General features: G+C 42.5%; 2 protein-coding genes across 3 annotated transcripts in view; one reads left to right on the top strand and one right to left on the bottom strand.

The window, feature by feature from the left end:
• The window catches only part of FDX2 (ferredoxin 2), a 50,533-nt gene extending 40,743 nt beyond the window's left edge, over nt 1-9,790 (top strand). The window contains exon 6 of the mRNA XM_089660023.1: nt 4,787-9,790. Within this exon, the coding sequence (XP_089516149.1) occupies nt 4,787-4,943 (157 nt within the window). The 3' untranslated portion in view covers nt 4,944-9,790. The remainder of the gene's footprint in view (nt 1-4,786) is intronic.
• A 5,982-nt stretch (nt 9,791-15,772) lies between these two features.
• Nucleotides 15,773-25,835, bottom strand: part of NME5 (NME/NM23 family member 5) — a 30,415-nt gene continuing 20,352 nt past the window's right edge. For both annotated transcript variants that reach the window (XM_089660020.1, XM_089660019.1), the window contains exons 4-6: nt 25,242-25,342; nt 17,567-17,685; nt 15,773-15,953 (exon numbers count right to left, since the gene is read on the bottom strand). In XM_089660020.1, the coding sequence (XP_089516146.1) occupies nt 15,870-15,953; nt 17,567-17,685; nt 25,242-25,342 (304 nt within the window). In that variant the 3' untranslated portion in view covers nt 15,773-15,869. The remainder of the gene's footprint in view (nt 15,954-17,566; nt 17,686-25,241; nt 25,343-25,835) is intronic.

The raw sequence follows: 25,835 nt of genomic DNA, 5'->3' as shown, positions 1-25,835 counted from the left end.
TGATTCTCAGGTATTTTTGCACTTCCAATATGGATACACCAGCCTTTCCCAACCAAGGTGCCCAGGCACCCTGGTGTACCTTGAGGTTTCTTCAGGGGTGCCTTGGCAAAATGTCTAAAAATTGCCCAAAATATGTATACAAGCCAGCGGGTGGAACAAGCCTGCCTTTTAGTTACACTAAGCCACAGGTTTCCATTGTGCACCATTACGACCTTCTAGCCGCCGGCGTCCTGACAACCAATAACATCATCAGTTGATAATGAGGATGCCAACTGCCTGCACAGCATTCTAGCTTGACCATCCCCCACCCCTCTCCATCAATGCTGGGGTCACATTAGCTCAGTGAGGGAGAAGAGAAACAATGGAATACTAGTCAGTACCAGTTTGCAAAAGTGTATTTTCTTTGGAAGAATAAATCCCCTCTAATGTTGGGTGTCCTACATGTGTGGATGTTGCTGAGTTATATAAAACTATTAGAATAGCTTTTCACATTTTAGAATGGGGTGCCTCAGGAGTGTCCATAATTTTAAAGGGTGCCTTGACTGAAAAAAGGTTGAGAAACACTGGGATACACTAATGAAAATATGCATTCCTTTTGTCCATGTTTGACATGCTGGACTAGCACATTGCTTACCTTACCACCTTCTTTTCAAAATTTTTTTTTTTTTCAAAGCCCAACTTACTGCTTACTCTCTCCTCCCTGTTGTGTGCCTTTAGAACGTCTTTCTATGGCAGTAGCCACTGCACCACTTCCAGGTTACATAACACCAGCCTCATCCAACCTCTTTTATTGTCTGCAGCCAGCCTGTCATGAACATGGTCTCTGGTATTCTGGAGAAGAGGGGCTCGTCATCACCTCCTCTCTTCATTGTACCGATTATGATTACACAACCTGCTCACCATTGCGGATGCAGCTATGATTATTGGGATGTCTAGTCCCCGAGTGATGGCAGACGTCACTGCTTTGCTTTATCCATGCTGTGTAAAAGACAGCGAAAATGTCCATGGTCATGTAATGATTTGATTTTTAAAGGTTTCTCAAAGCAAAGGTTTGAATTCTGGGCTGTTCTGATGACCTGAGGAATCCAAGTTTTAGCTCCTGACTTTTCTATCAGAGACGATGACTTACTTGGTTTACTAAAGGCAGACAAGTTGTTTACTTTGCAATTAAATTTAGCCATAGTCTAATGGGCAGCACAGTGGTTAAATGGTTAGCACTTCCGCCTGGCAGTACTAGGGTCGTCGGTCCGAACCCCAACCACTCCTGCCTGGAGTTTGCATGTTCTCCCTGTGCCTGTGTGGGTTTCCTCTGGGTACTCCGGTTTCCTCCCACACTCCAAAGACATGCTGGTAGGTTAATTGGCTCCTTCCTAAATTGTCCCTAGTATGTGTATGTATGAATGTGAGTTAGAGACCTTAGATTGTACACCCCTTGAGGGTTAAGGACTGATGTGAATGTACAATAGATATGTAAAGTGCTGCGTAGATTGATGGCGTTATATAAGTACTTGAAATAATAATAATGCAAGGGAAATTTAAAAACAAATGGTATTTTTTCTTCCATGGATTGGATGATGGAAGCCAGCCTCATTCACTAAGCTATGGGCAGCACAGTGGCTAAGTGACTAGCACTTCCGCCTAACAGCACTTGGGTCACCAGTTCCAATCCCAACCATGACACTACCTGCCTGGAGTTTGCATGTTCTCCCTGTGCCTGCGTGGGTGTCTTCCGGGTACTTCTGGTTACCTCCCTCACACCGAACATGTGGTAGGTTAATTGGTAGGTTGCTGGTAGGTTAATTGGCTCCTGTCTAAATTGGCCCTAGTACAGTGGGGCAAAAAAGTATTTAGTCAGCCACCAATTGTGCAAGTTCTCCCACTTAAAAAAATGAGAGAGGCCTGTAATTGGCATCATAGGTAGACCTCAACTATGAGAGACAAAATGAGAAAACAAATCCAGACAATCACATTGGCTGATTTGGAAAGAATTTATTTGCAAATTATGGTGGAAAATAAGTATTTGGTCAATATGAAAAGTTCATCTCAATACCTTTATATATCCTTTGTTGGCAATGACAGAGGTCAGACGTTTCCTGTAAGTCTTCACAAGGTTGGCACACACTGTTGCTGGTATGTTGGCCCATCCTCCATGCAGATCTCCTCTAGAGCAGTGATGTTTTGGGGCTGTTGCTGGGCAACACGGACTTTCAACTCCCTCCAAAGGTTTTCTATGGGGTTGAGATCTGGAGACTGGCTAGGCCACTCCAGGACCTTTGAAATGCTTCTTACGAAGCCACTCCTTCATTGCCCGGGCGGTATGTTTGGGATCATTGTCATGTTGGAAGACCCAGCCACGTTTCATCTTCAATACCCTTGTTGATGGAAGGAGGTTTGCACTCAAAATCTCACGATACATGGCCCCATTCATTCTGTCCTGTACATGGATCAGTCGTCCTGGTCCCTTTGCAGAGAAACAGTCCCAAAGCATGATGTTGCCACCCCCATGCTTCAAAGTAGGTATGGTGTTCTTTGGATGCAACTCAGCATTCTCTCTCCTCCAAACACGACAAGTTGTGTTTCTACCAAACAGTTCTATTTTGGTTTCATCTGACCATATGACGTTCTCCCAATCCTCTTCTGGATCATCCAAATGCTCTCTAGCAAACTTCAGACGGGCCTGGACATGAACTGGCTTAAGCAGGGGGACACGTCTGGCACTGCAGGATCTGAGTCCCTGGTGGCATAGTGTGTTACTGATGGTAGCCTTTGTTACGTTGGTCCCAGCTCTCTGCAGGTCATTCACTAGGTCCCCCCGTGTGGTCCTGGGATTTTTGCTCACCGTTCTTGTGATCATTTTGACCCCACGGGGTGAGATCTTGGGTAGAGCCCCAGATCGAGGGAGATTATCGGTGGTCTTGTATGTCTTCCATTTTTTAGTTATTGCTCCCACAGTTGATTTGTTCACACCAAGCTGCTTGCCTATTGCAGATTCAGTCTTCCCAGCCTGGTGCAGGTCTACAATTTTGTTTCTGGTGTCCTTTGACAGCTCTTTGGTCTTCACCATAGTGGAGTTTGGAGTGTGACTGTTTGAGGTTGTGGACAGGTGTCTTTTATACTGATATCAAGTTCAAACAGGTGCCATTGATGAGTGCAGGACAGAGGAGCCTCTTAAAGAAGAAGGTACAGGTCTGTGAGAGCCAGAAATCTTGCTTGTTTGTAGGTGACCAAATACTTATTTTCCACCATAATTTGCAAATCATTTCTTTCCAAATCAGCCAATGTGATTGTCTGGATTTTTTTTCTCATTTTGTCTCTCATAGTTGAGGTCTACCTATGATGCCAATTACAGGCCTCTCTCATCTTTTTAAGTGGGAGAACTTGCACAATTGGTGGCTGACTAAATACTTTTTTGCCCCACTGTATATGTATGTATGAATGTGAGTTAGGGACCTTAGATTGTACACCCCTTGAGGGTTAGGGACTGATGTGAATGTACAATATATATGTAAAGTGCTGCGTAAATTGATGGCGCTATATAAGTACCTATACTAAGAAAATAAGTAATAATTCCCTTACAAAGTGAACAGTCTATTTGTGTTTAGTAAATCAACCCAAATGTGTCTGAAGGGAAAACGAATCTGCAGTGCCATCTGCTGCAACATCTGAGATGATGACATCCATTGAGACAATACCTTTTTGCTGTTTCTGCTACTACATGAACAGGGGTGGGGGACACTCTCATGTTAGGTAGGAGTAGGAAGAAGGAACTTGTGTTGGGTAGTTGCATTATTAGCCTGTTGGTGGAGATCTTTTGCAGTCTTTCTGTTTATAGTACTCTCGTATCTCACAAACAAACAGTTGGTTGCAAAATGTAATTTTTATTACCAAATGTTGCAAGTATTCTTTGATTAACAAAGGCATGCCGGTTTAACCCCTTTGCGCTGATGTCACACAAATATGCGGCCTCACAGTACTGGGCTTTTTTCCATGAGGGCCGTATATTTGCGTACCTGTCTTTCTGCTGGGAGCGCGCCACGCAGCGCACTCCCAGCACAAATACGGGGGTGTCACTGAGAGCCCCAGGTCCCGTTCTAATGATCGTGACCCGGGACTCGATTCCAGGTCACATGATAGCTGTGATAGCCTCTGATTGGCTAACACAGTGATCAGTCACTGTACAGCCCATCACCCTGGTTTTTTTTTTTTTTCTCTCTATGTATGGAGGAGAGAGATACATTGTATCTCTCTAACTCCTGGCATAGAGGGAAAAAAATGTTTGTTAAAAAACAAAACAAAAAAAAGATAAAAAAATAAATATTAAAAAATAAACCAAAGGTTTGATCTAGTTCAGTGCCAGGGTAAGTGTTTGGGTCAAGGTCAGGGTCAAAGATCAAGGTCAATGGTCAGGTTTTTTTTTTTCTTTTTTAAAATTGGTATCAGTGTAAGTGTGTTTTTAGGTAAAACAAAATGTTTCTGGGCTGTACTACGGGTACAAACAACAAATAACACACATATATGGTATCGCTGTGATCGTCAAGAGCTGGAAATTTTATATATATATATATACACACGCACAGTGTGTGTATATGTATATGTATGTGTGTGTGTGTGTGTGTGTGTGTATATATATATATATATATATATATATATATATATATACACTACAACTTTTTAACACAAACATTGCAGTAGAAACCACACATCTGGAGCTCTATTTAGGTTTATTGATTTGAATAGGATCACAGGGGTCACTATAATTCTCATTTTTTTTTTCCCTCTGTTGCAGGGAAGATGATATGTTAGACATGGCACCATTATTACAAGAGAACTCCAGACTTGGATGTCAAATTATTCTCACTAAAGAACTGAATGGAGCCGAGTTTACACTTCCCAAAATAACCAGAAACTTTTATGTGGATGGACATGTTCCCAAACCGCACTGAGGAGGGTGCAGGAGAGTCCTAATGGTTCACACATGATGATACGCACAAGAGAGAAGGTGTTGCTAAACAGGAATTGTCTGTCCAGAGAATCCTTCTTGGAGCACAAAGCAAACTGGTACACTAAAGACTGCTCACAATGTACTCTACTATTAGCTTTACAGCAGCTTTGCAGGCACAATTCACTTAAATCTGATTTTTTTTCTTCAGTGTTAAACCAGAGAGTTAAACCTCCTGATAGTTTATTCTATGTCTCACGCGTTCTCTTGGAAAGATCTTTGGATGAAGTTCCCAGGTCTGTACACCTGCTATACCCATTATGAGGGGTCCCATCATCCTTGAGCTGGGGTCCTGGCTCTACATACCTGCTGTGCCCATTATGAGGGGTTCCCACCGATTTTAAGCTGGGGTCCTGGTCTATATACCATTTGTGCCCGTTAGGGGTTCCCACCGTTTTTTAGCTGGGGTCCTAGGTCTATATACCTGCTGAGCCCATTGCAAGGGATTCTCCCCATCTCTTCACTGTGTTCCCAGATCTGAAAACCCACTGTGCCCATTATGAGGGATTCTCACCATCCCTGCACTGTGTTCCCAGGTCTGCAAACCCACTGTGCCAATAATTCCCTCAAACCATCTCTTCCAGATTTTATGTTATATTATGGAAGATGTAACAGGAGAAACTGGAACTCACAAAAATAGGCGAGAACACCCAAAAACTCCCAGGTGGACTGGATCAGATCTGGGAATTTTAGTAGGGAGATCTCACTGTTGGAACATCCAAGACACGGAAGAGACTAGAGGCTGACTTTGTCCACGCCATTCCCTCTGAAATGAAATATTTTTTGTGCCACTGGGAGAATGAGCCAGCCTCTCCCTCCTCTCTAAAGCTTGGCGCTCCAGTGAATGCTGGAGGGAATCAATGAAACACAAGTACAGTGATATCAACGCACTTCTATCCATCGACACTTCCTAAAGGTCTGTACTTCGGTCTGGACCCGTGGCTGTGAAAGTGTCTGTAGGAGCCTTGCATTCCATGCGTGGTCAGTAATGCTTTCCAGCCTCCTATGTAAAAATTAATTAAATAAATAAATGCACTTTTTTTTTTTTTTAAAACCAAGATGGGTGCAGTTATTGCTTTTCAGAAGGGTGACAAAGCTTTTAAAACCAATAGTTTCCAGATTGTTTTTACATAGTGGCAGTGAAATGTTTCTTCTTTGTACCCCAATTCCATTTTAGCACTTCCCTCCAGTCTGGCCAATAGAGAAACCGGTGAATATGCCCATTGTAACCTCTCTAATGATGTTTCTATTTGAAGGGACACTTTTTCCTTCTGACCCTTCTTCTAAAAATGTCAACTGCCTGGTTGTCTGCAGCTTCTCCAGTCACAAACCTGGAACCAGCATAGAGCTGGGAAAAGCCAAACAAGGGCTCCATGTACACGGGGCGTTTGGAAAACTCTTCTGAACAATGGAAACTTGACTGCTGGAAAACGTAGGTTAAAAAAAATGTTAGTTTAGCCACGTTTGCATACCGCGTTTCTGCGCGTTTGCGTTTAGAAGTGTTTTTAAAAGATAACCTCAGGAGACCTTCCCAAATGTCCAGAATGCACTGAAAAACAGTAAAAAAATTAACTATTTCAGACATTTTGAGAGGAATAGAGAGAGCAGAAGCAGAGAGAGCAGTATGTGTTGAGATTAGCTGTCTTTGCTGGTTGTATTCACTATGGATCCCATCATGAGCATAATGCGGCACGTTCTACCATTTTTTTCCTTCATGCGAAACCTGGAACTGACTGCGCTGGTGTACCGGGTCCATTTGAATACATGGAAAATGCTTTGAATGAATTTCTGATGATGGAAAAAGGCTCTGGACAGCGTCTGGACATGGAACAGTTAAAAAAATGCTTCTAAATGCAAACGCTTATAAACGCAGGTAACTGCATTGACAAGCGTTTGGCATTTGAAAAGCCGATAAAATCTACTCCTGAACACAAGTTTGGTGCGTTCAAATAAACGACTGTAAACGAAGATGTGTACATGGACACATAGGAGAACACTAGGGAGAGTTCAGGGGCTGCTGAAAAAAAAAACCCAGAAAAGCTCCTGAACGTCAGTTTATCAGCTGCAGTGTACATGAGCCCTTAAAACTCAGAAATTTGTATCTGCATAAACTAATAGATTACAACAATCGTCAGCCATTGCGGCTGATGGCTTGTAGTTCTCATTGAACTGCAGGGGCGCTGGTGAGTCAATTCGCAGTCTATAGATTCTTCCTGCTCTCAAATAACTGCCTGCCCTGAGAGTCTGCAGGAGCATGGCACTGCACCCATGGTCTGCTGACCATGGGTGCAATGCTATGCCCTGAAAAAATGTGCATTTATTATTTTTTTTATCTAAAAGTGAACTTATCCTTTAAGTCACTTAGACCCCTAGCATTAGAACTAGACTTAACAACCCACTGCTGGGGGTGCTATAACGGTATAATTTTCACAGCAGAGTTGCATTTCACCTTTTTGGCACTTTTGAGTCCTGCCGTGCCTTTTACTATTGTCATACTGTATACAGGTAATTCTCAGCACTCCTGCAGGTAAATAGAGTGTTTGGAGCGCAGGAAAAGTAAGGACCCTTTCACACTGATGCACTGTGTTTTCTTGAGAGATCCAAAGACCAGATTACTAAATATTTGATTCTTGTATTTATTTATTTTTAAAAAATGAGAATTTATTTATTTTCAAACAACCTAGTACAGACATTGCAGAAAAGAAAGCCTCACTGAGGTATTTCCATATACAGTTGTGTTCAAAATAATAGCAGTTTGTTGAAAAAAGTGAATAAAGCTAAAATCCTTCTAATGGCTTTTATTTCCATCCACACAAATGCATTGGGAACACGACACATTCTATTCCAAATCACAACATGAAGAAAAATATATCAAATTTGTGTTGTTCCTCTAAAAAAAATTGAAGAAAAGTGAATATTAGACAGTTCAAAAAAATCGCAGTGTTTGTATTCTTCTTTACAAACTCAAACATTCACTATATAAACTGAAAAATGTTTGAAGATTTTGCTTTCCTTTGAATGACTTCATGAATATTTGGTTGTAGTCGCACTGTTTCTGAGAACTGCTGTACATCTGTGTTGTATGGAGTCAGCCAACTTCTGTCCCTGTGATCAGGTATTCCAGCCCAGGATGATTGGACGACATTCCACAGTTCTTCTCTACTTCTTGGTTTTGCCTCAGAAACTGCATTTTTGATGTCACCTCACAAGTTTTCTATTGGATTAAGATCCGGGGATTGGGCTGGCCACTCCATAACGTCCATCTTGTTGGTCTGGAACCAAGATGTTGCACGTTTACTGGTGTGTTTGGGGTCGTTGTCTTGTTGGAACACCCATTTCAAGGGCATTTCCTCTTCAGCATAAGGCAGCATGACCTCTTCAAGTATTCTGATGTATTCAAACTGATCCATGATCCCTGGTATGCGATAAATAGGCCCAACACCGTAGTATGAGAAACATCCCCATATCATGATGCTTGCACCACCATGCTTCACTGTCTTCACAGTGTCCTGTGGCTTGAATTCAGTGTTTGGGGGTCGTCTGACAAACTGTCTCCACCCACTAGACCCAAAAAGAACAATCTTACTTTCATCAGTCCACAAAATGTTGCGCCATTTCTCTTTAGGCCAGTCAATGTGCTCTTTGGCAAATTGTAACCTCTTCAGCACACGTCTTTTTTCCAACATTGGGACTTTGCGGGGGCTTCTTGCAGATAGCTTGGCTTCACATAGGCGTCTTCTAATTGTAACAGTCCTCACAGGGAACGTCACACCTTCTTTCATCTTTCTGGAGCTGATTGTTGGCTGAGTCCGCGCCATTTTGGCTATTCTTCTATCCATTCGAATGGTGGTTTTTCGCTTTCTTCCACGTCTTTCAGGTTTTGGTTGCCATTTTAAAGCATTTGCGATCATTTTAGCTGAGCAGCCTATCATTTTCTGCACTTCTTTATATATTTTCCCCTCTCCAATCAACTTTTTAATCAGGGTACGCTGTTCTTCTGAACAATGTCTGGAACGACCCATTTTCCTCAGAATTTCAGAGGGAAATGCACTGTAACCAGCATGTACAACATTTCCTGCCTTCCTTCCTTCCTTAAATAAGGGCAATAATTGCCACCTGTTTTTCAAAGCATGAATGACCTCATTAATAGAACTCCACACTGCTATTATTTTGAACACGCCCCTTTCAATGAGTGATTCAATGACACAGAATCAGCAGCATGCATGTCATGACTGTTGGGTCTGTTGGATTTCTATTACTCTACTACACCTGCTAGGAAATGATTTGCCATGTAGGAATATCATTTCTACCAACAACAGTGATTGATCCGGTTAGTGATGTCTGACTGCTATTATTTTGAACACAACTGTACATGAATTTCTTAATCTTTTGTCTAATTTTACCAAATCTGAATCCATTATTTCATGCAGGTTCGCTGTTGACGCACATCAAAGCTTTCACAAAGCGAAGAAGCAGGCCAAAGGAGCGGTTACCTACAGCAGCCAATCAGAAATCACCTTACACTTTTCTGACATAGATGGTGGGAATCTGATTGGATGGTGTGTTTTTCTTTATACTCATTCCTCTTTGTAATGTCTTACCCAGTAAACCTCCAGCTTCCTTATGAGAGTGGAAAGTCTATGTATTGCTGTTTGTGTGTTTGCGGGTGACAGTACCTAAACAGATGCCTTAATTATTATCTTTGTTATGTAGAGTTCTGGATATTGGGCTGTAGTTGGCTGCTTCGTGTATATAAGAAATTTCCTTGTACAAATAAAGATATATGTTTTATCTTGCATTCATTTTTTTTTCTCACTTCAAAGGGAGAAGCAGGCTGAGGTGAATTCACAATCTTGGGCACTGGTCAGTTCTTTGTAGGACAGCTATTTAAAGTGTGTGTCCAGGTATGACCTAAAATTGCTCCCAACCTCCCTGATTAGATCTTGTCCTAGCATTCCTTTTTGTTTTCTTTTTATCGTGTTCCTCTAGCAAGCAACAACTTATGTAGAGAGGGAGGGTTAGCCAGAGTCCTGCAGTCCAGCAGGCAGCGCTGACAACACTGTCTGGGTTATCATGGCAAAAAAGGCCAAACGGGAAGTTAAGAGCACACTGGATTTCTGAACAGTCAACAGGTATTTCTCTGTAATTACTTTGTGCATGTATTGTAGAAATGTAGCAAATATGATTTTTTAAAATTTTTTTCAGTTCTTAACTTTAACCGCTTCCCCGCTGGCCAATAGCAGAAATACTGCTACAGGGCTGTGCAAAATCATATATAATATGTGATTTTGCATTTCCGGGCAGGGGGTGCGCACACTGCCCTACCTGCGCCACCATTTGCGGCTACAGATGTCAATCAACGGGTCCCAGCCGGAGATTCCCTGCCGGCACCCACCGATCGAGAAATACACAGTAGCATGTTTCCCTAGTAAAGCCCACACATCACACAGTAAAACCGCACACAGGTAACCCTTTGATCGCCCCACATGTTAACCCCTTCCTGCCCAGTGCCATTAGTACTGTGTCAGTGATTTTTGTTAGCACTGATCACTGTATTAGTGTCAATGGGATGTCAGTGCCAGTTAGTTCCTGCCCTAGTGTCTGAACGCCTGCCGCAGTCCCGCTGTAAGTCGCTGATCACCATTACTAGTATAAAAGTGTGTGTGTGTTGAGCAACAGAAGTATTTGAACACCCTGCGATTTTGCAAGTTCTCCCACATAGAAATCATGGAGGGGTCTGAAATTCACATTGTAGGTGCATTCCCACTCTGAGAGACAGAATTGGAAAAAAAAATTCAGGAAATCACATTGTATGATTTTTCAAGAATTTATTTGTCTTGCACTGCTGAACATAAGTATTTGAACACCTGAGAAACAGCAAGAATTCTGGCTCTCAAAGACCTGTTACTGTGCCTTTAAAAAGTCCACCACTACTCCACTCATTAATCTAACTTGGTAGCACCTGTCTGAGCTCTTTAAAGACACCTGTCCACCCCACAGTCAGTCAGACGCCAACTACTACCATGGGCAAGACTAAAGAGCTGTCAAAAGACACCAGAGACAAAATTGTGGACCTGCACAAGGCTGGAAAGGGCTACGGGGCAATTGCCAAGCAGCTTGGTGAAAATAGATCAACTGTTGGAGCAATTGTTAGAAACTGGAAGAGGCTAAAGACGACTGTCAGTCTCCCTCGGACTGGGGCTGCATGCAAGATCTCACCTCGTGGGGTATCACTGATGATAAGAAAGGTGAGGAATCAGCCCAGAACTACAAGGGAGGAGCTGGTCAATGACATGAAGAGAGCTGGGACCACGGTTTCAAAGGTCACTGTCGGTAGAACACTACGCCGTCATGGTTTCAAATCATGCATTGCACGGAAGGTTCCCCTGCTCAAGTCATCACATGTCCAGGCCTGTCTGAAGTTTGCCAATGACCATCTGGATGATCCACAGGAGGCATGGGAGAAAGTCATGTGGTCAGATGAGACCAAACTAGAACTTTTTGGTCTAAACTTCACTTGTGTTTGGAGGAAAAAGAAGGATGAGTTGCATCCCAAGAACACCATCCCTACTGTGAAGCATGGGGGTGGTAACATCATGCTTTGGGGGTGCTTTTCTGCAAAGGGGACAAGACGACTGCACTGTATTATGGAGAGGATGAATGGGGCCATTTATTGTGAGATTTTGAGCAACAACCTCTTTCCCTCAGTCAGAGCATTGAAGATGGGTCGTGGCTGGGTCTTCCAACATGACAACGACCTGAAGCACACAGCCAGGATAACCAAGGAGTGGCTCCGTAAGAAGCATATCAAGGTTCTGGAGTGGCCTAGCCAGTCTCCAGACCTAAATCCAATAGAACATCTTTGGAGGGAGCTGAAACTCTGTGTTGCTCAGCGACAGCCCTGAAACCTGACAGATCTAGAGGAGATCTGTGTGGAGGAGTGGGCCAAAATCCCTGTTGCGGTGCAAACCTGGTCAAGAACTGCAGGAAACGTTTGACCTCTGTAATTGCAAACAAAGGCTTCTGTACCAAATATTAACACTGATTTTCTCATGGGTTCAAATACTTATGTTCAGCAGTGCAAGACAAATACATTCTTTACAAATTATACAATGTGATTTCGTGAATTTTTTTTTTCAATTCTGTCTCTCAGAGTGGGAATGCTCCTACAATGTGAATTTCAGACCCCTCCATGATTTCTAAGTGGGAGAACTTGCAAAATCGCAGAGTGTTCAAATACTTCTGTTCCTCACTGTATATATTGCAAAGACCCCTTCCCGTGTGTGTATATGTGTATGTATATATATATATCCATTTCTAGATGCTATAACTTTCACGTAAACCAATTAATTTACATGTATTGGGATTTTTTTTTTTTTTTAGCAATCACATGTTGCAGAATACATTTTGGTATAAATTTATGACTCATTTGATTAAAAATTTTTTTTTTACTGGACATATTTTATAGCAAATTGTCAGCAATATTATTATTATTTTTTTCAAAATTGTCGCTTTTTTTTGTTTATAGCGCAAAAAAAAAAAAAAACTGCACAGGTGATCAATACCACAGAAAGAAAGCTCTCTTTGTGGGGGGAAAAAAGGACATAAATTTCATTTGGGTGCAGCATTGCATGACCGCGCAATTGTCAGTTAAAGCAATGCAGCGCCATATCGCAAAAAATGCAGCAGTATAGATGGAGGTGGGTGATGCAGAAGTCACAGGAGCCTGAACCCATCTTCATTGGAGGAAAGGTTAGTGGGACTCAAGTAACATAACATGCAATGCATGCTTATAGATTATGGGGAAACCCACCCCCCAACCAACGTGTTAATTTAGCTATAAAGCAAGCCGTCCAATGTAAAGCAACAGGTTTGCTCTAATTCCATACATATAGTTAGGTCCATATATATTTGGACACAAGCACAATTTTAGTTTTTTTCAGGTATTTACCAAAACATATTCAAGCTATAGTTATATAATGGATTTGGGCTGAAAGTGCACACACTTGAGGGTATGTACATCCAAATTGTAGGAAGGGTTTAGGAATTACAGCTCTTAAGAGTAACCATCCCCCCTTCTTCAAGGGACCAAAAGTAATTGGACCAAAAGTAATTGGACAACTGAATCAAAAGCTGTTTCATGACCAGGTGTGGGCTACTCCTTTGTTGTTTCTTCATCAATTAAGCAGGTAAAAGGTCTGGAGTTGTTTCTAATGCCGGCCATAGACTGTTTGAAAATCGGCCGATTTTCGCACTGTTAGTGGGTTAATTGGTTGGCCGTTTTTCGGCTTTTTTGCACTTTGAGATTATCGGTCATGTTGGAAAAGTTGCGGCTGATTTGGACGATCGGACGATTTTCTCGGCAATGATGGCCAAATCGGCCAATCATTTTAACAATAAAAAAATCTGCGCATGAGCTGTGACCTGCAAGGGACAGAAGTGATGGGGTGAACTTTATGATTTAGTCGGCCGATTTTTTTTTTTTAATCGGTGGTGGTAACGTCGGCCGAATGAATGACCGATTTTTCATTTATCGGTCGAAAAATCAGCCGCTGTTCGACCTGTCTTTGGCCTGCATTAGTGTGGTATTTGTATTTGGAATCTATTGCTGTGAATCTACATCATGCATTCAAAGAAGCTGTCCATGCAAGTTAAACAGGCCATTGTAAGGCTTCAAAAATGAACCAACTCCATCAGAGAGATAGCAGCAACATTAGGAGTGGCCACATCAACAGTTTGGTACATTCTGAGGAAAGAAGAACGCACTGGTGAGCTCAGAAACATAAAAAGGCATGGACGTCCACGGAAAACAACAGTGGTGGATGATCACAGGATCCTCTCTATGGTAAAGAAAAACCCATTCACAACATCCAGACAAGTGAAGGACACTCTCCAGGAGGTGGGCGTATCACTGTCAAAGTCTACAATCAAGAGAAGACTTCACGAGAGCAAATACAGAGGGTTCACCACAAGGTGCAAACCATTCATAAGCCTGAAGAATAGAAAAGCCAGATTAGACTTTGCCCAAAAAAACATCTAAAAAAGCCGGACCAGTTCTGGAAAAGCATTCTTTGGATGGATGAAACTAAGATTAATCTGTACCAGAATGACGGGAAGAAAAAAGTGTGGAGAAGGCTTGGAACAGCTCATGATCCAAAGCACACAACGTCATCTGTAAAACATGGTGGAGGCAGTGTGATGGCATGGGCATACATGGCTTCCAGTGGCACTGGGTCATTGGTGTTTATTGATGATGTGACAGAAGACAGAAGCAGCCGGATGAATTCTGCATTGTTTACAGATATACTGTCAGCCCAGATTCAGCCAAATGCAGCAAAGGTGATTGGACGGCTCTTCACAGTACAGATGGACAATGATCCAAAACACACTGCAAAAGCAACCCAGGAGCTTTTGAAGGAAAAGTGGAATATTCTGCAATGGCCGAGTCAACCACCTGATCTCAACCCAATTGAGCATGCATTTCACTTGCTGAAGGCAAAACTAAAGACAGAAAGACCCACAAACAAAGAACAACTGAAGACAGCTGCAGGTAGAGCCTGGCAAAGCATCAGAAAGGAGGAAACCCAGTCTTTGGTAATGTCCATGGGTTCCACACTTCAGGCAGTCATTGCCAGTAAAGGAGTCTCAACAAAATATTACAAAGGAAACATTTTATTTATGATTATATTTATTTGTCCAATTACTTTTGGTCCCTTGAAAAAGGGGGGATGGCTACTCTTAAGACCTGTAATTCCTAAACCCTTCCTCCAATTTGGATGTACATACCCTCAAATTAAAACCGAAAGAGTGCACTTTCAGCCCATATCCATTATAGAAATATAGCTTGAATATGTTTTGGTAAATACCTGGAAAAAAAAAAAAAACTACAATTGTGCCTGTGTCCAAATATATATGGACCTAACTGTATACAGTACTTCATCTGACACTGGCAGCCAAACCACTACTTTTACTCAGTGTGGCTGAATGTAGTGGAAAGTCTAGTCGGTGCTGTTGTGGAGGTCTGCATTAAAGTGAACCTATTGTGTTGCTTGAATAGGTGAAGCACAGATTTACTTTAAAGGAAAGCTTACAGGATAGCAATGTGAGAGCTAACATTACCATCTTGCTCATAAAAGATAAAAACCCTGGCCCTATTATCTTTATCCTTGCCTCACTATACATACTGGTTCTCACACAACTAGAAACAAGTATGTCAACATCCTGACAAACTAGATTTTGGGACCCAGGTACCAGAGGGAAGGTCTTTATGTTTTTTTTTATTACTAGGATTGCACCATCACCTCAGGGTGTAAGGGGGAAGGGTTAGAATTTTTTTTTTTTTTAATTATTATTATTTTAGTCTGACTTCCTGTCATTGTGACAATTGGCTTCCTCTCATTTTGCCCCAATTGATATGAATGGGATGAATTTTACAGAACACCGGTCTGTTTATATCCGACCACCCATAGAAGAGTGTGGGCTGTGTCTACTCTGCATAAGCAGAGTGGATATGGACCTGTCATCATCCTCCTCCTCAGCGGGGATCAGTGGACAGATCCCCTGCTGAGCAAGCAGATTGCAGATGGAGTCCGCCCCATGTGAAAGGGGTATTATTGTACAAGAGACAGTGGGGGGGGGGGGGTGTCTGGGTTCCTACTATCACAGGGAAGTGAGGTAGGGAGGAGGAGCCGCCAGGCTGATAGTGATGATGATAGTAAAAGCAGGGTCACTTACAGGGAGACTCGCCAGCCACCATTACTCACCTAGACAATGTTTGTTTTTTTCTTTTTATTAAGGTTTTGCAATAGTACATGTAAAAATTAAACACAGAACATAAAGTACAGAGAGAAGTTTCCTGTCACAAAGTGGGCTAACAGTCCAATGTTTCAATGGCCTTTCCTTGAATGTCTGGTCTGTTGGGGTTGTGTTTCAGTAGCCAGTCCGCCAGCCAGGTCTGTGGAAATAATAATAAGTTGATCAGTAATTTGACAAGTGCTTTACCCGCAACACAAAAATACACTTCCATTAAGAGACAAATGTGTTCACTTCATCTCTTTAATGAAGAGCTTCTAGTAAATATTGCAAAGTTTCTCTATTTGACAAAGATATGTAATTTAAAAGGAGAAGTATGGCTAAAGCTCTTTTGGCTATACTGCTCATGTGGGTCACAGAGGTGCATTTAGATTTGCACTCCTATGATCCATATTCAGCAGAGGGTGGGCTAAAGCCCATTGTTGGCTGACGTGACAGAGCTTGTCCAGGCTTTGGAAGGTTCCCAGACCATATTGTTGGGATCTATCTAAATGGCTAACCGGCAGCTGGCTCAGCCTCACGGCGCGCTGCTCCAGTCCCCTCCAGATCCAGCACTGTCACGGAACTTGCAGTTGGCCAATTGGTGCCAACTGCCGATTCTGCTTGGGGGCTTTTTTTTTTTTAAACTGTTCCCAGGCAGGGTACATATGAACATTAAAATAGGGTTTGCTTGGGGGGGGGGGGGTTAAAGGATAAGTTCACCTTTGGGAACATGTAACATGTTCCCACAGCCGCTGCCTAACGCCTCCCCCCTTTGACAGGTAGTACGGAGAGAAGTTTCCCTGTACTATCTGTCAAATTTGAAAACAGCGTAGCCATGCGGGCCTCTGCCCACGTGGCCGTGTCATTCATTCACGTACTTTCATGAATGAATGAACTGCAAGTCCCAACAGCCTTAGCGACTGTCGGCTTGTAGTTTTCAATGAACTACCACGGCGCTGTGGAGCTCCATGGTAGTTCATTTTGGCTTCCTGTCAGAATATCTGCTTGCTCATACATCCTGTACGGCAAGCAGATATTCTGACAGGTCTGCAGGAGACCTGCATGGTATCAGCGATCTACTGATTGCTGGTGCAATGCTTTCCAGACTCCTGTATTCAAAAAATTATAAAATGCACATAATTTATCCTTCAAAAAAAAATGTGCATTTATTATTTTTGTCTAAATGGTAAACCTATCCTTTAAAGAGAAATTGTACTTCCTGTGTCTGCAAGTACAGCTAATTGTAGTAGATGTCAGCATTCTTTGATCTATGTACTAATCCAGACACATCTTTTTATCACATAAGCGAGAATTACATGGACAAAATATTCCATGTGGCCAAAAATGGTAAATTAAAGTGCCTAACCATAATATTCTTAAAAATGTCCCCTCCCCCCTCTGGCTACTTATGCTGCCAACACTAGGTAAAAAAAAAAAAGAAAAGTATACTTGCTTTTATTTTGGCCTGCTCTGGTCTGGTCACATGATTATGCAGCTCTGTCTCCCCTGTGTCAGGGAGCTCTGGACAATAGCTAGGAATACCTGAATCAGTGACATCACCCATTGGCTCCCAGAGCTCCCTCTTCTTTTCTGCAACCAGATCCTTACTGACACAGGTGAGCTGCAGCTGCGGGATAACGTGACTGGACCAGAGCGAGCTGAAAAAGATAAGTAGCAGGAGAGTGGTGGGGACATTTTTTAAGAACAGTTATGGTTTTGCAGGAATTCAATTTTAAGAAATAAGAAAAGATTGTATGCACAACATTTACGCACCAGGGGATCGGCTGGCTTCTGCTTGCAGAGTTCCGTGAGTCCGGTAAGCAAAGTTGGGTTCACAAAAAGGCTCAAATAATCACTTGCAGCGTTTCCCGTAGGAACAGGTTCAATGGTCACTGAAAAGTGAAAGTCATCATCACCAACCCAGAAAGGCAGTATAATAAGGTCCACTCAAGTTCCTCCACACCAAATCATCAAAGCAGGTCTATATGGAGCTGGCTTTGTACACAGGGGCACAGTCATGCTGGAAGAGGGTATTCCCTCGTCTGTCACTACAAGTCTGACAGCGCACAATTATCTAAAATGTCTTTGTGTTCTGTAGCAATAACAATACCTTTCACTGGAAACATCTGAAGTCAATATTTTGGAGCACTGTTCTCATACTCTTTAATATATAGATAGGTCTGATGGTCAGCTGTCCCCAAACTTTTGATCATATGAGATACCACATTAAGGCCCCATGTAGACGGGACACCTCTGAACGATGGAAACTGACTGCTGGAAAACGTAGGTTAAAAACCGTTTGTTTAGCCGCTTTTGCATACCATGTTTATGTGCGTTTAGAAGCATTTTTTAAAGATAAGCACAGGAGAACCTCCCAAGTACCCAGAATGCACTGAAAAGTGGTAAATTATTAACTATTTCAGACTGGTTCAGAGAAATACAGAGAGTAGAAGCAGAGACAGCAGTATGTGTTGAGATTAGCTTAGGTGTTAGTTGCTCATTAACATTTCTTTTGTTTCCAAGGGTGGGGAAGGTGTCTGGTGGAGGGAGTCATTAAGGTCACCTGGCAGGGGCTCTTCATGAGGAATTTGAGGTGTGAATGGTCATTAACATATCTTTTGTTTCCAAGGGTGGGAGAGGTCTGAGGTGTGAATCGGTCATTACAATGTGTGACAAGCTTGGTAGGAACATCCTGTGTTCAGTGTTTTGTCCATCTGAGTACCTTGGAAATGCTTTTCATGCATTTTTCATGATGAAAAAAGGCTCTGGACAGCATCGGGAACTGGAAGAGTTAAAAAAAAAATTTTCAGACGCAAACGCTTATAAACGCGATTTGTCATATTTACAAGTATTTTGCGTTTGAAACGCTGAGAAAATTGAATGCTGAATGCAAGTTTTCTCCGTTCAAAAAAAATGACTGTAAACTCAAATGACTGTAAACAAAGATGTGTACATGGACACATAGGGAAACATTAGGGAGAGTTCAGGGGCTGCTGAAAAAACCGCTGAACAGCTCCTAAACGAGTTTGTCAGCTGCAGTGTACATGAGTCCTAATAGGTTATATGCAAATCTGGGTTCTACTCCCCTCCCCACTTTTTAAACTCAAGCTCTTAATATTGACAATATTACTGGAGTATGAAAGGCTATTCATTTAACTGTTGGAAGGAAGGTCCAGTATGGCAGAGCAAAAGAAAAGCAGTGCGGGCCAATACACACACATGCATACTATGGTGCCTAGCATGACTGTCAGGTGTGCATTAGCACACATGCATTGAAAAGCAGGCCTTGCTATATGTTTGCAAGTATGTGTGTGTGCGCACAGTCAGCACTGGTGTTGGTGCCAAACAACCTATACAGACTGGAGCATTATTTGCAAAGATTGCCTACTGGGCTTCATTCACTTTTTAGTTCACTTTGCAGACGTAAGACCAATGATGATTGGTTGTTATGGGTTACTTATGACCTGGAACTTAAAGCGCAGTGGCTAAATGGTTAACACTTCCACTTGGCAGCACTCAGGTCGTTTCGTTTGAATCCCAACCACAACACTACCTGTCTGGAGTTTGTATGTTCTCCCTGTGCCTGCATGGGTTTCCTCCGGGTACTCCAGTTTCCTCCCACACTCCAAAGACATGCTGGTAGGTTAATTGGCTCCTTTCTAAATTGTCCCTAGTATGTGTATGTATGAATGTGAGTTAGGGACCTTAGATTGTACGCCCCTTGAGGGTTAGGGACTTATGTGAATGTACAATATACAGTCAGGTCCATAAATATTGGGACATGGACAAAATTCTAACATTTTTGGCTCTATACACCACCACAATGGATTTGAAATGAAACAAACAAGATGTGCTTTAACTGCAAACTGTCAGCTTTAATTTGAGGGTATTTACATCCAAATCAGGTGAACGGTGTAGGAATTACAACAGTTTGCATATGCGCCTCCCACTTGTTAAGGGACCAAAAGTAATGGGACAATTGGCTTCTCAGCTGTTCCATGGCCAGGTGTGTGTTATTCCCTCATTATCCCAATTACAATGAGCAGATAAAAGGTCCAGAGTTCATTTTAAGTGTGCTATTTGCATTTGGAATCTGTTGCTGTCAACTCTCAAGATGAGATCCAAAGAGCTGTCACTATCAGTGAAGCAAGCCATCAATAGGCTGAAAAAACAAAACAAACCCATCAGAGAGATAGCAAAAACATTAGGCGTGGCCAAAACAACTGTTTGGAACATTCTTAAATAGAAGGAACGCACCGGTGAGCTCAGCAACACCAAAAGACCCGGAAGACCACGGAAAACAACTGTGGTGGATGACCGAAGAATTCTTTCCCTGGTGAAGAAAACACCCTTCACAACAGTTGGCCAGATCAAGAACACTCTCCAGGAGGTAGGTGTATGTGTGTCAAAGTCAACAATCAAGAGAAGACTTCACCAGAGTGAATGCAGAGGGTTCACCACAAGATGGAAACCATTGGTGAGCCTCAAAAACAGGAAGGCCAGATTAGAGTTTGCCAAACGACATCTAAAAAAGTCTTCACAGTTCTGGAACAACATCCTATGGACAGATGAGACCGAGATCAACTTGTACCAGAGTGATGGGAAGAGAAGAGTATGGAGAAGGAAAGGAACTGCTCATGATCCTAAGCATACCACCTCATCAGTGAAGCATGGTGGTGGTAGTGTCATGGCGTGGGCATGTATGGCTGCCAATGGAACTGGTTCTCTTGTATTTATTGATGATGTGACTGTTGACAAAAGCAGCAGGATGAATTCTGAAGTGTTTCGGGAATATTATCTGCTCATATTCAGCCAAATGCTTCAGAACTCATTGGACGCTTCACAGTGCAGATGGACAATGACCCAAAGCATACTGCAAAAGCAACCAAAGAGTTTTTTAAGGGAAAGAAGTGGAAAGTTATGCAATGGCCAAGTCAATCACCTGACCTGAATCCGATTGAGCATGCATTTCACTTGCTGAAGACAAAACTGAAGGGAAAATGCCCCAAGAACAAGCAGGAACTGAAGATAGTTGCAGTAGAGGCCTGGCAGAGCATCACCAGGGATGAAACCCAGCGTCTGGTGATGTCTATGCGTTCCAGACTTCAGGCTGTAATTGACTGCAAAGGATTTGCAACCAAGTATTAAAAAGTGAAAGTTTGATTTATGATTATTATTCTGTCCCATTACTTTTGGTCCCTTAACAAGTGGGAGGCACATATGCAAACTGTTGTAATTCCTACACCGTTCACCTGATTTGGATGTAAATACCCTCAAATTAAAGCTGACAGTCTGCAGTTAAAGCACATCTTGTTTGTTTCATTTCAAATCCATTGTGGTGGTGTATAGAGCCAAAAATGTTAGAATTTTTAGTTTTGGACAGAGCGGAGAAGGATTAGAACACCTGTCAGTTTGTATTGCTGTCTGTGCCCCGGTTAGGGAGCTTCACCCTCTCTATTTGTCCTGCTTATCATTGAAAGTAAAATAAAATCCCAAATGTTGGGCTGTCCCTAGAAAAGTAATAGAGGGAAAGCTTCCAATGGGGTCACCAGTTTTGTATCTCCAAGGGATTCCCTTAATTTGCAGAGATTTCCTCCCACTTCCCGTTTTGCTATGGGACAGGAAGTGAAGTCTGTGCAATGGGACACAGATTATTATTATACAGGATTTATATGGCGCCAACAGTTTGCTCAGCACTTTACAATATAATGGGAGACAATACAGTTCAATGCAAGAGGGATAGGAGGGCCCTGCTCCTTGGAGCTTACAATCTAAGAGGGAGGGGCTAGTGGTATAAATAGAATAACTGTGGAGGATGGACTTGTAGAAGGAATAGCGGAAGGCAGGTTAGGCTTCCCTGAAGAGATAGGTGTTCAGAGATCGCCTAAAAGTGGGTAGATTTGGCGATCGTGGTAGAGAGTTCCTCAGGATGGGGGAGGCTCTGGAGACAAGCATGGGAGGAGGGGATAAGAGAGCAAAAAAAAAAAAATCTGACAGGTTATAACCCTCCCTTTACTCTGTCCATAATGGATAAAAAAAGTTTCTACTGCAGAGCCCAACTCTGGGATGCTGTTAAATTTACCCATGTAATGGAGACATCTCTGCTATGCGAGGATTAAATGCTTGTTTGGTTAGGTGGAAAGGATCGCCAGACAGAGAAATGAAGTGGCTTCAGGGAACCTATCACACAGTGAGGTGAGAATGTGGGAACGATGAAAGAAAGTATTTGTATTCCTTCACCCTCTAGCCAAAGGAGCATGTACCCCATGCAATTTTTTTTTGGGGGGGGGGGGGGGGGGGGGGGGGGGATGGGCGACATTGCTTGGGTACATTTTAAGCTGAAGTTCAATCTGCTCATATTTTGCCTTCCCTGGTCCCCCGCCATCAACCCACCAAAAATCTTTGTTTTCATTACATACCTTATTTTTTGCTCAGTGACCCTATCACTAGGTCTGTGTACATTATGCAATGCAGTCAAATCATGGCTGGTGGGGGGAGGCAGCAGGGTGCTCCATGTAGATAAAGAAAACAGAAAGCAGTGGTAACACCTATAGGTGAGGCCGAGTTTGAAAAATAATTGAAATCCAATTAATGAAAGAAGTGGACCAGGGACAGTTAGGCTAGGCAGGAAAAGGCTGCATGATGCTGGATGTCCTCTAGCCAGGGAATGAGGAAGGCTCTAACTTGCTGCAGCTTCTGATGCACACTATGAGAAGCTCACATCGTGCATTAAAATCAGAGTAAGCAATTTCAGTACAGAAGACCGCGTACCACTGCAGGACAGAAGAGAAGCCTGGCGTTCAGCTTTATCAGCAGTCCAGAGTGGGAATTTCAGAATACTTTGTGGAAAAACAGTGTGTGTGTTTAAAAATGTAAAGGTAAAAGGGTTTGTTGTTGCACTCTCTGCATTAAGGTAAAAAAACCCAAAAAACTTTCAATATAGTTACATAGTTAGTTTGGCTGAGAAAAGACATAAATCCATCCAGTGCAACCATTACAAAAAAAAAAAAAAAAGTTATAATCCTACACCCACAGGTGATCCAGAGGAAGGCCAAAAAACCCAGCAAAGCACGATCCAATTTGCTCCTGCAGGGAGCCGGTTCACATATATGCGAATTGGATGCATTTTGAACCACATCCAATTTGCATGATGTGAAATAACCGCTTTATATTAAGCCTGTTACATAGTTAGTCTGGCTGAAAAAAAAGACAAAAGTCCATCCAGTTCAACCATAAAGTTATAATCCTACACCCACAGTTGATCCAGAGGAAGGCAAAAAACCCAGCAAAACATAATCGAATGTGCTCCTGCACGGGAAAAAATTCCTTCCTATCCCCCGAGAGGTAATCGGATATTCCCTGGATCAACTTTACCTATAAATGTTATATCCAGTTATATTCTGTGTATCCAAGAAAGAATCCAGGACTTTCCTACAGCAATCCACTGAGCTGGCCAGAACCAAATCTTGAGAGAGTCTATTCCACTGTGAAGAAAACTTTCCGTGTTTGGAGATTACATTTCTTTTCCTCCAGACATAAAGAGCGCCCCCTTGTCTTCCGTGATGACCTCAGGGTGAATATCTCTACTCTCAATGTCAGCTCCCACCCAGCGCCCCCCAAAAATACATACCTAAACCTGACCTTGATCAAGCCCTGTGCCCCTCTGCAGCAGCTCTGCTCTTCCCCCTCTCTCTTGCAGGCGGCTCAGCAACAGTAGCAGCCATTGGCTCCTACTACTGTCAATCAAATCCTGCAAGTGGGGAGTGGGCACTGTGTGTGTCAATAGGTGAACACAGTTTGGCTCAGGATCAAGCCTGCACGAGTGCCCCTGTAGGAAGCAACTTACTATGGGGGCACTCGGAAAACAGGAGGAGCCTGGAGCCATGGGAGGGGGACCCCAGAAGAGGAGGATTGGGACTGCTCTGTGCAAAATCATTACACAGAGCAGATAAGCATTACATGTTTACTGTTTTAGAAAAAAAACCGTTATCACATGCCGCCCAGCCACTGTATAAATACGGCGGCAGGGCGGCATGGCTGGGCAAAAGCACGTTTTAAAACAGGTAGGGGGCACGCGCGAGGCACGCCGCCGCCCTACCTGTCCCGCCGATCACAGCCGCAGATGTCAGTTTCCGGGTCACAGCCGGTCGTTACCGGCTATGTCCCGGCGATCGGCAGCAATCGCTGACAGAGAGCACAGCTGCTCTGAAAAATAAACTTAACCCCTTCCTCCCCAGTGCCATTAGTACAGTGTCAGTGTTTTTTTTTTTGCACTGATCACTGTATTGGTGTCACTGGGGATGTCAGTGACCCCAAGTCAGTACCTCCCCAGTGTCAGAATGTCCGCCGCAGTCCCGCCATAAGTCGCTGATCGCCGCCATTATTAGTATAAAAAAAAAACCCTAAAAATCCCAGTATCTTTCCTGCCATTTGTAAACGCTATAACTTTCACGTAAACCAATTAATTTACACGTATTGGTTTTTTTTTTAGCAAAGACATGTCGCAGAATGCATTTTGGCAGAAATTTATGACTAAATTTGATTTTTAAATTTTTTTTTACTGGACATGTTTTATAGCAAAAAGTCCAAAATATTGTTTTTTTTCCTCAAAATTGTCAGCCTTTTTTTTTATAGCGCAAAAAATAAAAAAAACGCACAGGCGATCAAATACCACCAAAAGAAGGCTCAATTTGTGGGAAAAAAAGGATGTAAATTTCATTTATGTACCGTATTGCATGACCGCGCAATTGTCCATTAAACTAGCGCAGCACTGTATAGCAAAAAAATGGGGTAAATTGCAGTATTTATACCATAGATTGTAGACGCTATAACTGTCACACAAAGCAATCAATATACACTTATTGGGATTTTTTTTACCAAAAACATGGAGCAGAATACATTTTGGCTTAAATTTATAACCAACTTTGAGTTTACTATATATTTTTTATAGCTGAAAGTAAAAAATATTGTTTTTCTTCAAAAGTGTTGGCCTTTTTTTGTTTATAGCGTGAAAAATAAAAAGCGCACAGGTGATCAAATACTACTGAAAGAAAGCTCTATTTGTGTGAAAAAAAGGACGTAAATTTCGTTTGGGTGCAGCATTGCATGACCGCGCAATTATCAGTTGAATTAGTGCAGCGCCGAGTAGCAAAAAGAGGCCTTGTCATTAAGGGGGGTAAATCCTCTGGAGGTCAAGTGGTTACATGCTTACCAGCTGGAAAATATACTGATCTCACTCCAACATGAGCTCTATCACATTGGCCGTGCAGCATTAAAGCAATAGGTTAGTCACCTTCATTGGACTCATCTGATGGAGCCGACTAAACCCCAAAAAGTTTGTGTCATAAGTACCTTCCTCTGGTTGGTGTCTCTATGAACTTTTAAGGGGTGTTGCTTAGCAACAGACTTCTGATCTATACATTGGTGTGCTACATGCCACTGCACCTACCGTCTGGAAACATGAAGCGGATCTCTTGTTCGGCTGAAGTGAAGCAATAGCTGCCATGAACAGCGTTGCGGAGATCGTCAGTTCCGTAGATGGCCCTCAGACTGGAGAGATATGGATATTTTAGTTTGAATGATCAGTGAAGTTTTTCAGCAAAAGAAAGCAATAATGGGGCTGTGATGATAATGAGGAAGAGATTAAAAATAAAATACACATACCTATAAAAGTAATCCATTTCACAGAAGATCAACTTTTAAAGCAGATGTAAACCCCGCCTGGATGACGTTGAATTACTAAAGCACTGCGTATTGTAGACAAAGGCCTCACCTTTACCGTATTGGCATCCTTTTTTACATCTCAGTGCTGCTGATCTCCTCTGGACTCCTCCAGCCACTTCCTGCACTAGCTCCAGTGTTAGCTGCACATCATTCTGGAACTGGTAATGACATGGGTGGATCATGTCTGCACAATGAAGTGTCCAGCAGAGGGATATGCGACAGGGTGACAACATAGCAGTACAGTTTGGCAACACCTTTACAGAGTCACAATCATCTGTTCCGGTCTTCCAATTCTGCTTCCACATTGTCACCCTATCAC

Source organism: Staurois parvus, unplaced genomic scaffold (assembly GCF_062004578.1).
Source record: "Staurois parvus isolate SC_StPar_1 unplaced genomic scaffold, SC_StPar_1.0 ptg001198l, whole genome shotgun sequence".
Taxonomy (NCBI): domain Eukaryota; kingdom Metazoa; phylum Chordata; class Amphibia; order Anura; family Ranidae; genus Staurois; species Staurois parvus.
Note: the sequence above shows the minus strand (reverse complement) of the source record. Positions and strands in the feature narration are given on the sequence as shown.